The sequence below is a fragment of the Mirounga leonina genome, unplaced genomic scaffold, assembly GCF_011800145.1.
Source record: "Mirounga leonina isolate KUSES-001 unplaced genomic scaffold, KU_Mleo_1.0 Mir_84, whole genome shotgun sequence".
Taxonomy (NCBI): Eukaryota; Metazoa; Chordata; class Mammalia; order Carnivora; family Phocidae; genus Mirounga; species Mirounga leonina.
This window is the reverse complement of record NW_023270827.1, coordinates 357,707-372,810: the sequence shown is the minus strand read 5'-3', so window position 1 is coordinate 372,810 and position 15,104 is coordinate 357,707. Positions and strand designations below refer to the sequence as shown.

The 15,104-nt window shown below is 33.6% G+C and overlaps 1 protein-coding gene across 7 annotated transcripts in view; it reads right to left on the bottom strand.

Moving 5' to 3' along the window:
- LOC118002882 (ral GTPase-activating protein subunit alpha-1) overlaps nt 1–15,104 on the bottom strand; it is a 251,636-nt gene that overhangs the window by 209,777 nt on the left and 26,755 nt on the right. For all 7 annotated transcript variants that reach the window (XM_034993496.1, XM_034993497.1, XM_034993493.1 and 4 more), the window contains exons 2-3: nt 4,029–4,139; nt 3,204–3,253 (exon numbers count right to left, since the gene is read on the bottom strand). In XM_034993496.1, coding sequence (XP_034849387.1) covers nt 3,204–3,253; nt 4,029–4,139 — 161 coding nt within the window. The remainder of the gene's footprint in view (nt 1–3,203; nt 3,254–4,028; nt 4,140–15,104) is intronic.

Here is a 15,104-nt window from a genome sequence, read left to right as displayed (position 1 = left end):
AAGTGTCTGCCTTCGGCTCAGGTCATGATCCCAGAGTCCTGGGATCGAGCCCTGCATCGGGCTCCCTGCCCGGCGGGAAGCCTGCTTCTCCCTCTCCCACTCCCCCCGCTTGTGTTCCCGCTCTTGCTATCTCTGTCTCTGTCAAATAAATAAATAAAATCTTTAAAAAAAAAAAAAGAAACATTCCTAAATTATGACTATTATACTTCAGATTTAACCTCTTATAAAATGTAAATAAACATGTCTTTATTTTTATGTGATTACTATAAAGATGAAAGAAACCATGTGTAGTCTTAACAGAAGAAAACAGATTATAAATCCTGTATCATATTATTAACACTAATGATGCTTTTTATTCCAAAAAGAGGAAGTCAGTTAATTTATAAATTTCTTGATTTTTAAAAATCATCATTAGTCTCTAAAGGTAGAGGTCATGCAGATATTATTGCCCCCTTGTAAGTAAAAAAACATCAGCACAAAGGTTAAATATTTTTTCCAAAAGATGAAAGCCCTGTATCTAGGGCGCCTGGGTGGCTCAGTTGGTTAAGCGAGTGCCTTCGGCTCAGGTCATGGTCCTGAAGTCCCAGGATCGAGTCCCGCATTGGGCTCCCTGCTCGGCGGGGAGCCTGCTTCTCCCTCTGACCCTCCCCCCCTCATGTGCTCTCTCTCTCTCATTCTCTCTGTCTCAAATAAATAAATAAAATCTTTAAAAAAAAAAAAAAAAAAAAAAAAAGAAAGCCCTGTATCTAACATCTTTTTATTCTAAGAAAATTCAGTCATTCATTAAAGACAATCAGTATATATTACATAGAGGAAAATAAACACTATTTTTTAACAGAAGGAAGATCCTGAAAGATCTTCCATTAACTAATCAATACACCTCAGTTTCCTGGACACAGGGCAAGCATGAATGTCTGAAGGAACACTTTCCAGAAATTATTATCTTGCCTTCTCTGCTGATACCTTTTTTTTTAACTTCTTTTTCAATCTTATTTCCTTCTCTTGCCTAATTTCCCTGGCTAGCTAGAACCAAGTGCAATACTCAATAGAAATGGCAAGAGTGGATACCCTTGTTTTGTTCCTAATCTTAAGAAAGAGGCACTCAGTATCCAGTACTAGGTATGGTCTTGAATGTGTATTTTTATAGATGTCCTACATCAAACTGACGATGTTTCCTTTTATTCCCATTTTGTTTGGTGTTTTATCATGAAAAAGTACTGGATTTGCCAAATGCTTTTTCTTTGTCTATTGATAATAACATGAATTTTTTTGTCTTTAATTGTTATTACTAGTTGGTTAATTTTTAGATGTTAAATTTTGTATTTCGTAGATAAATCCCACTTCGTGATGTTGTATAATTCTTTTAATCCTTTTTATATGTATCTTGGTTTGGTTTACCTTTGTTTTTTTTTTTTAGGATTTTTTTGGTGCCAATACTCATGAAAATATTTTATTATAATTTTCTTTCCTTGTTTTTGTCTGGTTTTGGTTGGGTAATACTGGCCTCATTGAATGAACTGTGAAATACCATCTTTTTTTAATTAAAGAATTTGTGAAGAACTGGTATTTTTCTTTAAATGTCTGGTTAAAATTCACTAGTGAAGTCATCTGGGTCTGGGCTTTTCTTGGTGGGATTTTATTTAAACACTAATTCATTTTTTCACTAGTTCTAACTCCTTCAGGTTTTCTATTTCTTTTTAAATCTCACTGCTTCCTGTCTTTATAGAAACGTTTCCATTTTATATATCAAATTTGTTGGCATACAGTTGGTCATAGTATTCTCTTACAATTTCTATGAAGCTGGTAGTGATATTCCTTTTTAATTCCTGAATTTAGTAATTTAATTCTTCACTCTTTTTACTTAGTCAGTATGGCTAACTATTATTAGTTTTCTTGATCTTTTTCAATGAACTGATTTTTAGTTCTGTTGGTTTTCTCCATTTTTAAAATCTTTCTTCCATTTATTTCTGCTATAATCTTTATTATTTCCTTTTATCTGCTTGCTTTAGGTTTAATTTGGTTCTTTTTCTAGTTTCTTAAGGTGGAAGCTTAGGTAATTGATGGGATATAATTCTTCCTTTTATCATATCAAGTTTATAACTATAAATTTTCCTCTGAGTGCTTGGTTAGCTGCATTCCCTAAGTTTGGGTATGTCATATCTTTCTATGAGCCACTGATTATTTGGGGGTGTGTTCATTAATTTCCACATGTTTATAAATTTACAAAATTTCCTTGTTACTGATTTCCTCATTTAATTCCATATTAGAGAACATAATTTGAATGATTTCTGCTGATACTTTCATTCTTTCTCAAAACATCTATGTTTTAACATTCCCCTTTGTAAATAGTTCATGCAAACACCTGGAGAGATAAACATAAGCCAATTCCTCAGGGACAATGATTACTGAAAATAAAGCACAATAGGTACCAACACCAGTTACTTCCATTTAGAACTCTTAAAAAAACAAAAACAAAAACCATTCTTTTTTTTTTTTAACTCTGACTAAATCAACAGCTAAATCAATACCTAAGAGAGATATCAGATTCTTCAAATTCTTCTAAACCATATCAAAGTACCCAAAGTATAAAACGGAATTATCTTTAATTACCAACAGACAAAATAGCTCAATGTTGAGACACAGATTTCCAAATTCTTTACTGTCTTTCAAGTCACAAGATCTAATCCTGGCTTTCTCCAGATCTCTGAATTCTTGCTAAAGATCAAAATACTCCTATCATTGCTTGATTTGAAAGACAGAATGAAGAAGCAAGGAGTTATTTTAAAAGTGAAGGGACCCTAATTTTTATCAGTATGCCAAAAACAAAATATAAATTTTAGTAGAGCATCAAATGTTGCTACTTCCTTCTGTTTATTTAACAATAAAGACTTGTCCCAACCCAATCCAAAGTAATACAGAAAAACAATTTATAAAACACTTAACTATTTTATAGTATTACCAATTCTGTGGTGTCAAATGTATAAAAACATAATTCTATTTCTACCTAAAAACAACACATGTATTTCAAAAAATAATTAAGAATTAAATCAGATATATTTTTAGGTCAAAAAATGTGATTCAATTCTTAGAAAGCACAGCAAATTCAGTCTTTTGATATATGCTATTTTATAGTTTCAATATATTCCTTTGTATGTTTCAAGAATTATTTTGGAGGGGAAAAAAGTTGATTGGCAGATACTTACCTCAAAAATAAAAAGTATAGCATCCAATTCCTCCCTCTGAGACTTGTGACCTAAAACATTTTTACAGAAAAATATTTTAATCATTATCATTTTGTCCTCATTGTTACCATTTAAAAAGCTTAAAATATTTCAAGCACTAAAGTATTTTCTCAGTGATTCTTTAATAAAATGTTTAAAGCATATTCTGTTCAATGTATAGATAATATTGTAGCATCTCTATTTTTTTCAACAATTAATTTAGATTCTACATATTTATATCTAAAAACAAATAATATACTGTGGAAGGGTGCCTGGGTGGCTCAGTCAGTTAAGTGTCTGCCTTGGGCTCAGGTCATGATCTCAGGGTCCTGGGATCAAGCTCTGCCTGGGGCTCCCTGGTCAGTGGGGAGTATGCTTTTCCCTCTCCCTCTGCCCCTTCCCCCACTCATGTGCGTGTGCACATGCTCTCTCTCTCTCAAATAAATAAATAAAATCTTTTTTAAAAAAACAAACAAAAAAATATACCGGGGAGAACTTAGAATAAATTCTGAAAATGAAAATATGAGAATGACTGCTCAAACTTCACAGGCATCTAAAGGCAGAGCAAAGAAAATGAGGAAACGGGTAAATAAATCTGACCAGGTAAAAAGCAAATCTTCCAAGCCTTCTCAAAAGAATGAAGACAGTATTACTAACCCATACTTTGAAAGGGTATCTAAAAGATGTTTCACAAAAAAAAGTGAAATAACATTAAAATTCCAATGTCCAAGAGTCTATTTTTAAGTGGTTACTTATGACAATTGTTTGAAACATCAACATAAGCCAGGACCAATTATAACATCTTACCTTTCTGTTTAAGACTAGCTTCAATAGTCACAAAATTCTCAAAGAACACGTAATATATATGTGAAAAATGTTGGTCAAAAAACTGTTTAAGATCAATAGACTCTGCATTCTCTGAAAAGGAAACGAAAAGTTTTTAGTGACTACATATATGTTAAATTATGTTAAGCAAATAATCATAGTGGCGAGTTTCCCTCAAAAAAGTCAAAGAACTGCTCCTAAAATTTTATCCTATTAAATATTTGAGACATGCATTTATTTATATCCTTGTTATCACAACTTTAGTTTTTAAAAATTTTAGTTTTAATTTTAAAAACAGGTTAAAGGGCATCTGGGTGGCTGAGTCAGGTAAGTGTCTGCCTTCACTGAGGTCCTGATCTCAGGGTCCTGGTCCTGGGATCCAGCCCCTGCATCCCTCTCCCTCTGCACGACCCCCACCCGCCCGACTTGTGTGCTCTCCCTCTCTCAAATAAATAAAATCTTAAAAAAAAAAAAAAGGTTAAATCAGGTTACCATAATCTTTGTTTCCTAAAAAAAAACACAACAATGTCTCAGAGATTTATTCAAAATTTATTTTGAATATTTAACCAAACCAAGGAAAGAAATCAAGTTTTAGTTTCAATTCACAGCTATGCTTCTCTCAACTTATCCCCAAGACAGTTTAAAATCAGTATTCCTAAGAGTAATTATATATCTTATCTAAAACACATTTATTCAGTAAATAGGTACATAACAGACTTTATAAATAGGCACTTAAGTATTACAAAGCTCAAATACAGATAATATTGCTTTAAAGGAATTGTCAGTATAGCCCAGGGCACACAAAATCAAACATATAGCTGTATGCACAATAGAAAGTGTTAGGTACTGAAAGTGAAGTTACAAAGTATAATGGCAATTTAGAAACACAAAATTACTTTCAAAACTAAAAGAGGGGTGAAAGTACGGAAAGTAGGAAAGCTTAACAGGATTTATTATTTAAAAAGACTTTTAAGGATACAAAAGTACGGATCCGAAGGGGTACGTGCACCCCGATGTTTATAGCAGCAATGTCCACAATAGCCAAACTGTGGAAAGAGCCAAGATGTCCATCGACAGATGAATGGATAAAGAAGATATGGTATATATACAATGGAATATTATGCAGCCATCAAAAGGAATGAGATTTTGCCATTTGCAATGACATGGATGGAACTGGAGGGTATTATGCTGAGTGAAATAAGTCAAACAGAGAAAGACATGTATCATATGACCTCACTGATATGAGGAATTCTTAATCTCAGGAAACAAACTGAGGGTTGCTGGAGTAGGGGGTGGGGTGGGAGGGATGGGGTGACTGGGTGATAGACACTGGGAAGGATATGTGCTCTGGTAAGCGCTGTGAATTGTGCAAGACTGTTGAATCTCAGATCTGTACCTCTGAAACAAATAATGCAATATATGTTAAGAAAAAAAAAAAGAAGATAGCAGGAGGGAAGAATGAAGGGGGGGAATCAGAGGGGGAGACGAACCATGAGAGACGATGGACTCTGAAAAACAAACTGAGGCTTCTAGAGGGGAGGGGGGTGGGGGAATGGGTTAACCTGGTGATGGGTATTAAAGAGGGCACGTACTGAACGGAGCACTGGGTGTTATGCACAAACAATGAATCATGGAACACTACAGCTAAAACTAATGATGTAATGTATGGTGATAAACATAACAATAAAAAAAATTTTTTTAAAAAATAAAAAGACTTTTAAGGACAGAAAGGACTTTGAACATGAAGTGGTGAAGGGCATTCTAGGCATAAGCAAAGACAAAAAGGTGAGGAAAGTATGAAGCATGATAGGATACAGAAAAAATAATTCATTTTAGTTAGAGCCTAAAACATTTTGATAAAAATAAAATTGAAAAAATAGCCTTGAAATATGTAGTAAAATGTCTTGAATGCAAAGTAAAGGAGACAAATTATTATTAAAAGCAAGATGCAGACATATACATATCATGCATTTTGTTGTTTGGTTTATCTTCAGGGAGACTGAGAAGGTTGAAGAAAATGGGGAATAGAGAACTTTTACTTTTAATAAATACTTCCTATTATTCGACTTTGTTTGCAAAAAGCACCTATTTGTGGGGCGCCTGGGATGCTCAGTCGATTAAGTGTCTGCCTTCAGCTCAGGTCATGATCCCGGGGTCCTGGGATGGAGCCCTACATCAGGCTCCCTGCTCAGTGGGGAGCCTGCTTCTCCTTCTCCCTCTGCCACTCCCCCTGCTCATGCTCTCTCTCTCTCTCACTCTCTCTCAAATAAAAAAAATCTTTTAAAATTTTAAAAAGCATGTATTTCTTTTATAATGAAAAATAAATGTATAAAAGGCACTGGAAAAAAAAGATTTTTGAAGCTGGGAATGAGATGAAGAATAAACTACTAATTGTTATGAAACTCAAAGGTAAATATCAGTTAATTTCTTGAAATGCTCTAAGGTTCAACAGAAGATTTCAGAATAAAGTTAAATAGTGAACAACATATAGACAGCACTTTAAACTCTCTTTCATCTATTATCTTACTCTGTGAATAATCATAATGATTTTTTAGTGATACCTTGTCTACCGAATTTTCCAAGACTGTTTCCCCTTTGCTCCACCCTCCCAAAGGAAAGGATGGATGCCCTCTCCTCTCTATTCCCTTGGATTCTCTACATTTCTATCTTATGGAAATAACTGTTTTACATGGTTTTTTGTCTTCTTTCCAGGACTAGTCTATAGCTTTTTTAGAATATAAACTGTGTCTACCTTAGTATTCCCAAAACCTAACACAGTGCTCAGCCCATATGTACTCAAATATGTTTTACTACTGATAAAACAAGTTATTTTAACTTTATTAGATTCATTTATTAACTTAGAAATTTTTATACTAGAAAAGACTGCATAACCTCCTGACAGGTAAAACATTGCTTCATCTAGACTGGAATTAGAACACCCAGATTCTACTCCTATCAGTAACACTACCTGTGTGACTTTTCACAGAACTAGAAAAACATAATGGCTAACATAAACTGAATGTTTCCTATATGTTAGACACTCTTTTAAGTGATTTACAGAAATGAATTCCTATAATTCTCACAATGACACTATGAAATAAGTACTATTATTATCCCTATTTTATAGATGAGAAAACAGGCACAGAGAGTTTAAGTAATTCCGCTAGTAAAAAGCAGAGACAGGGATTTAAACAATACAGCCTGGATCCACTGCCCATGCTCTTAACCTTATGTTATTCAGCCTCCAGTGTAATAGGAATAGAACACTAGTAATTTATTATCTGCCATAGGAAGATATGAAGTCATCAAATACTAAACATATTTTATAGACTTTCAAAATAAAAACATATACAACTGAGAAAAACAGGAAAAGTATTCTATTTTTCCCCACATAGTAGTTTAGAGTAACAAAGACCATGAAATTAGAATAAATAGGCTACTATAATTAGCTCTACATTTCCTGAAGTTAATGTTTCAAACGCAACTAATGTTCCAGAGGAAAGAAGAAAATGAGAGAATAACAAAGCAAAACAAAAAAATCAAAACAAAGCAAAAGCAAACATGAATCAACTCAAGATTTTACGACCTAATTTAGGAGCCAAGACAGTCTCTTGATTTCCTTTTCACACAGCATGTTAGGAAAGCCTGGTAACTACATACTTGCTAAAAAGATACTGAATCAAAATTAGACTAATTTCCTTTTGACTCCCTATCTATTTATAATGAACTAGTCAGCAAATAAAAACTCTTCTACAAAATATTTTTGATCACCAGTTCACTAAATTTACACAGTGGGGGAAAGCAGGGTAGGAAATAAACAAAACAAAAAAAACAAGGGAGGAGGGAGAGGTTAAAAACACAAATGGATAAACTACAAATCATACACTATTAGGCTGGATAAATTATAAATAATACACAATTAGGCTCCCAAAAAAGGGGGAGGGGATATATGGGAAAGGGAAAATAAATTGAAAAATGGGAGGAAGAGAAAAAAGGACAAAGGGAGGAAACTGAGAAGAAGTAAGTTGGAACACAGAACTGAAGCTATTACTCAAAAGTAAGATACAGAATAATAACAAGATGGAAAATATAAAGATAAGGAAAACAGACTACCTAAGAAGTTCCAGGAAGAAAATGTACAATATTCAAAAAAATAATATCTATGAACTACCTAAAATCTTCAAACTAAAAATGGCATATTGAGTCTCAAGTAGGATAAATACAAATCTACACATGGACACATCCTAACACCAAAAACAAAATGGGAATATTAAAACAACAAAAATTACCTATATAAGAATATCAAAACTAACAGCAGACTTCTCATCAGCTCAATAGAAGCAGGAAGACAATGCAACTTTATATTCAAACTAACTAAGAAAAAATAATAGTCAATCTGAAGTTCTATACTCAGCTAACGTACTGTTCAGTAACATGAACACGAAAATGAAGAAAAGGCATTTTCTAACATCCTTAGGGTTTAAAACTTGAAAAACCTCACTCAAACTCAAATATAAGAGATTTCTGAAAGAGGAGAAATAAACTCATATAGAAGTGAAAAAAGCAAAACTGAGCAAAAAACTGGAAAATGCATGGGTAAATCTAAACGAATACTGAATGGTTAAAAAAAACAAAAAACAAAAAACTCGTAACACAAAAGGTTACTAACCAGGAGGAAGTAAAATAATAGGCAATAATGTCAAAGATGAAACAAATGCTAGAAAGAATATTTTAAGATCTTTGTTGAAAGAATAGAAATACTGATGAATTCTGACTTTAATATTAGTATACTAGTGAAATTTTTTGAGTTACCACTAAAAGAGTAATAACAATGCAAAACTTTGAACCACTGGAAGAGGAAAATATAGAAGAGTTTATGCTAACAGAAATGAGTAAAGAAAAGCACCCCAATAAAGATGAATGAGGTGATAAATATACATACATAGTATTTACAAAAAAAGTTAATGAATTAAATGCTTCAATTAAGAGATAGTTGTAATCACACTGCATTTTAAGATACCCACAAATACTAAGGTATTTACTAAGAACAAAAATTTTAACCCAAAAGGATTAAAGGAATAAAATAAATATATCACTGAGATACTAACCAAAAATACCAATGTTGATTCCTTGATAAAAGTCAAAGCAAATATTAAGGCAAGAATTACTACAATTAAAGAAGGTCAGGGGCGCCTGGGTGGCTCAGTCGTTAAGCGTCTGCCTTCAGCTCAGGTCATGATCCCAGGGTCCTGGGATCAAGCCCTGCATCGGGCTCCCTGCTCAGCCGGAAGCCTGCTTCTCCCTCTCCCACTCCCCCTGCTTGTGTTCCCTCTCTCGCTGTCTCTCTCTCTGTCAAATAAATAAATAAAATCTAAAATAAAAGAGGGTCAATGTATTTTGATAAAAGATTATATTTACCAGGAAGCTTTAATTCCAAATTTGCATGAAAAATTTCAAAATATAAAAAGCAAAGACCAACAAATTTCTAAGGAGAAACAAACTCACTAATTGTGTGGTAGATTTTATACATCTGTTTCCTATTTAATAGAGGCAAGACTAGTAAGTCCACAGAAGATTTGAACAACACACTTAGTATTAACTAATAAAACTCTACTAAATAAAACTCTAAATCCAACAGAGAATAAATCTTTTCATGCAAAAGTGGTATAGTTACAAAACTAAATAAGGACACAAACAGAAAAATTACCAAGAGTCACATACCACAAACTATGCTCTCTGACGGAAAGGAAATAAATTAAGCATGAATAACGAAAGCTAACCCCCATATTAAAGGAGGAGTGTAACAGAAAAGGAATAAAGATAAAAGTCCCAGGCATTCACACAGGCCAAAAAGAGTGCCTATTCCCACAAACTAGATTAGAAAGACTCATATTTCATAGAGCAATTTACCCTAGACTGAAGAACACTCCTTAAAGCCACCCAATATATCAGAAAAGCAAGATACATAAGGATCAAACTGCTTCCAATAAGTGAATCCCAGAACAGGAAAAGACCTCAAGAAAATTCATAGGTATACAAAATATCCAGGACCCAACAAGGTAAAATTCACAATGTCTTATATATAATTGATGATTACCAGGCATGCAAAGCAGGAAAACCTAATTCATAATGAAGAGAATAATCATTAAATCAGATTTAAACTACATTTTAACACAGGTGCGAAAAGGAGCAGAAAAGGGCATTAAAATAGTTGCTCCAACTGTATTCCATATATCCAAGAAGTTGAGAATGGAAGACATAAAAAAAGAAACATCCAAATCAAACTTCTATAGGTAAAAACTACAGTGTAGATGATGTAAACTAGCTGGAATTAAGCCACAGCAATAGAAACTACCCAAAAGAAACACAACAGAAAAATGATAATCCAAAAAATTGAAAAGCACATTAATGAACAGCTTCAAGTGGCCTAATAATATGAGTAATTGAAAACTCTAAGGAATTCTGCTCCAAAGGAGCAGAAAAATATTTGGAGAATAATTGGCTGATAATCTTCAAGCTTGATGCAAATCACAAATCCACATATGCATGAAGCTCAAAAAACTCCAAAAACAAGAAAAATGAAGAAAAATTCACCAAGGCACATAATGATTAAATTGCTCAAAATGGTGAGAAAATCTTAAAAGCAGCTGGAAAAAAGAAAACAAAAATGTTGCATAGTAACTAACATAAAGATGATATCAGATTTTTCATTAGAAACAATGCAAATAAAAACAATATGTATCTTTAAAGCACTGAAAAAATAAAAAACTGTCCAGCTGAATTCTATATCCAGTCAAAATTTTTCAAAAACAGAGGCAAAATAAAGACATTTTCAAACATACAAAAGCTGAAAGAATTCATCAGCAACAGACGCAAATACTACTAAAAATGATAAAGTCTTTCAAGCAGAAGGAAATATTATCAGGCAGAAATATGGATCTGAAAATAGTAACAACAGAGTAAATGCCTGAGATTTTTTATTTTTCTAAACTTTTCCAAAGATAACTACTCAAACAAAAATAATAACAATGCATTGTGGAATTTATAACATATGTAAACATATGTAAAAGTAAAATGCACGAAAATAAAAGTATATAGATTGGAAAGTCAACTATTGTAACATTCTTACATGACAAGTTGTGTACTCACACTTGAAGGCAGACTTTAATATGTTCAAGATATATACTATAAACACTAAAACAACTACTAAAACAAAACAGAAAAGGTACTGGCAATGACCAAAAAAGGAGATAATATAAAATCACAAAAAATACTTAATGGATCCAAATGAAGACAGAAAAAGAGAAACAATGATCAATAGGGATAAATAACAAAGAATAGATAACAGACTCTAATAGATAACAGACTCTAATCTCGGCATATCAATAATCACACTAAGTAAAATAAAAATGATTCCCCAAAATGTCAAAGACTGTCACTTCCCAAGACAGATAAATGGCTGTGATATTAAGTTTAGGGCTAAACAGGACAGTGAGTGCTAAAGGGAAAGTATAAAAAAGCAAAACCCAATTATACACTGCCCACAAGAAATAAAAACTGTACACATTTAAAATATATGCAGTTTACTATGTATCAGTTATGCCTCAATAAACCTATTTAAAAAATTAATCATACAGATTCAAGACAATTTCCATTCATTTTCATTCCATTATGTTTTCTGAAGTGAAGGGAGGGAGGGGAATGGAACTCCAAAATTGGAGTAAGTAATATTCTAGGAAATGCCATGATCCACAGAATATTTTCTTAATACCTAAACCTATGACCATCTGTGCCCACAGAGGCCTGTTACACATGTGAATGTATTATTCACAAGAAAAAAATTTAAGAATCTCTGAAAGCACTCAGAATACATTTATGAAGGAATTTAAAGCAACATAAACAAAACCCCAAAATGACCATTTTTTAATGTTTTCACAAGTATAGTCTAGTGACTCAACACTAATCATAAGTAATTTCAACTAGAAATACTGATTCCTAGAAAATAATCATTAAAACTGATTTTCATTTTTATATAATGAACCAATATTAAAGTAAACAAAAATGGCAAGCTCATTCTCATATTTAACAATGTAGCAGGCAGGCAAGTTAACTTCTCTACTGATAACTGTTCTGAGTGATTTAATTCATAAAAATAAATCTAGGGACCTTTCTCCTGTTCAAATGCTTAAGATGTTTGTTTTTATCTTTCAAATATATATTATTCATTATTCCTTCACTATAAAAAGCAGATACAAATAACAAACATCCTGCTGGAAGCCATACTAAAAACCTACTAAAATTCCAAAGCAAGCAAAATAGTTTTAAGATATGTAGCTTATCTCCTTATCAAACTGATGCTTCAAAATAACTGCAGAAAAGTTCCTGACATATGATTATGGTTACAACTGATAGCAAGATAATAACTTCTGGAACTAAAAAGGAAAAGAGAAAACACTAAAGGAAGCATTAGTAAGTGACCATGATCTCAAAGTGAGTATAAGACAAAAGCAATTATAATCACGTATGCTTACTTAGTATTTCACATTTGCATAGATAACACTTTCACAGTTACTTATACATGACCTTACTCATTCTCCACAATTACGTTTTTGAAACAAGTATATTATCTCCCTTTCATAAAGAAACTAAGCCTGAGAGAAGTTAGGTGACTTGCCCAGGTCATCCTAAACTACTCAATGGCTCCAAATCAGCTCTTCTGTGTCCTCAATCAACAATATTAGAATAGCCACACTGCAGGCAGCAGGCCATAGCATAAAATAACCTCTTGACCATTTTAAATCAAACTCTTTCTGAAAGAATAGTATTTTTAAGGAATTATTTGAAAGCTACACAGAGGCTGAGGTGGATTGTTTGAAGATTCAGAACAAGTAAAGAGTGAAAGATACCAAGAATTCAGAGGATTTAGTCCACTTGTATGCATACTGCCCTAAAGTATCTCTCCTTATCTTGGCTAATCATATCCTCCTTCACTTTATCACAATACTTAAAATTTTACTCCTTAAATTCATTTGTGAAAGCAATCCATTCCAACACATAGTGTAAGGATTTAAACACCATTCATGTGTTAGTGTAAATTGGTATAAGCTGCTTTCCTCATAACAGAGCAAAGAAAGAAAAGAATTCTGATATGGCTGTAAAGATGTGAAGGAAAGAAAGTAGTATTTATTGAACATCCACTGTTTTCTAAGGAATGAGCGAACCACTTTTGTTTTCTTAGTTCCCCCAGAAACTTCAAAGGATAGGTCCCTATTAACTTCATTCTACCTCTTCATTTAAAACTAAACTGAAAAGATTCAAGGAAACCAGGACAAAACCAAGTTGGTGTAAGTGTAAGGTAAAAATTCTATGTCTTACTCCATGCCACTTCCCAGACAGGTAAATGGCTGTGATATTAAAGTTTAGGGCTAAACAGGACAGTGAGTGCTAAAGGGAAAGTATAAGAAAAATTATTGGGAGAATATTAGCAACAGTGACCAATTAAAACTTCGATGGGAGCAGAAAAGGGGATGAGCACTCCTTTTTTTTTTTCCTCTACATTTTTCCATCTCCATTATGAACTTCTCTTCCTCTGTACCCTCCCCTTTAAATGTTGGGGTCTATCAGGAATATCTCCTCTTCCACCTTCATTAAATACTGCAAAATGAACTCTATCTATATACAAATACCTCTCAAATCCATAGGTGCTGTTTCATGGCCTCTCCTGAGGACTACCTATCCAATTACAAACTTCACAGGTATTTCACATTCATCTTGACCCCCAAGTAAATCCACCACCCTTCATCTTCTCTAGCTTCTGTATTCCCTTCCTAGGTTGGTAGTATCACTTATCTCTTAAGCCTGACATTTCAGACTCATTCCCCCTCTTTTTAACTCTCTCCTCCCATCCCACCCCTTACCCCTCAACAAATCGTTCATTTTCTTGCCAAGTTTACCTTCCTAAATACTTCTGCAGTACATTTTTTTCTCTCTATTCCCCATCCCCCTGCCATTTAGTTTTGTATTTATGGTCTCTTGCCTGAATTTTATTAGTAGTCTTCTATCTCCTATTAAAAAGTTTATCCAGGGCGCCTGGGTGGCTCAGATGGTTAAGCGTCTGCCTTCGGCTCAGGTCATGATCCCAGGGTCCTGGGATCGAGTCCCACATGGGGCTCCCTGCTCCGCAGGGAGCCTGCTTCTCCCTCTGCCTCTCTCTCTCTGTCTCTCATGAATAAATAAATAAAATCTTAAAAAAAAAAAAAGTTTATCCAACTATAAACTAGAAAGAAAAATTAAGAAAACAATCCCATTTACATTGCACCAAGAATAAGATACCTAAGAATAAATGTAACCAAAGAGATGAAAGTACTCTGAAAACTATGAAACACTGAGGAAAGAAATTAAAGATGACCCAAAGAAATGGAAAGACATTCCATGCTCATAGATTAGAAGAACAAATATTGTTAAAATGTCTATACTACTTAAAGCAATCTACAGATTTAATGCATTTCCTATCAGAATAGCAACAGCATTTTTCACAGAATGAGAACAAACAATCCTAAAATTTGTATGGAACCACAAAAATCAAACCAAAACAAAACAAAAAACCCTGAATGGCCAAAACAATCTTGAAAAAGAAAAATAAAACTGAAGGTATCACAATTCCAGACTTCGACTTATATTACAAAGCTGTAATGATTAAAACAGTATGATACTAGCACAGAAATAGACACACAGATCACTGGAACAGAATACAAAGCCCAGGGGCGCCTGGGTGGCTCAGCCATTTAGCGTCTGCCTTTGGCTCAGGTCATGATCCCAGGGTCCTGGGATCGAGCCCCACATCGGGTTCCTTGCTCGGCAGGGAAGCCTGCTTCTCCCTCTCCCACTCCCCCTGCTTGTGTTCCCTCTCTCGCTGTCTCTCTCTGTCAAAAAATAAAAATCTTTAAAAAAAAAAAAAAAGAAAAAAACCCCCAAAATAAACCCATAATTATATGGTCAATTAATCTTCAACAAAAAGAATATGCAATAGGAAAAAGTCTACATGCAAAAGAATGAAAC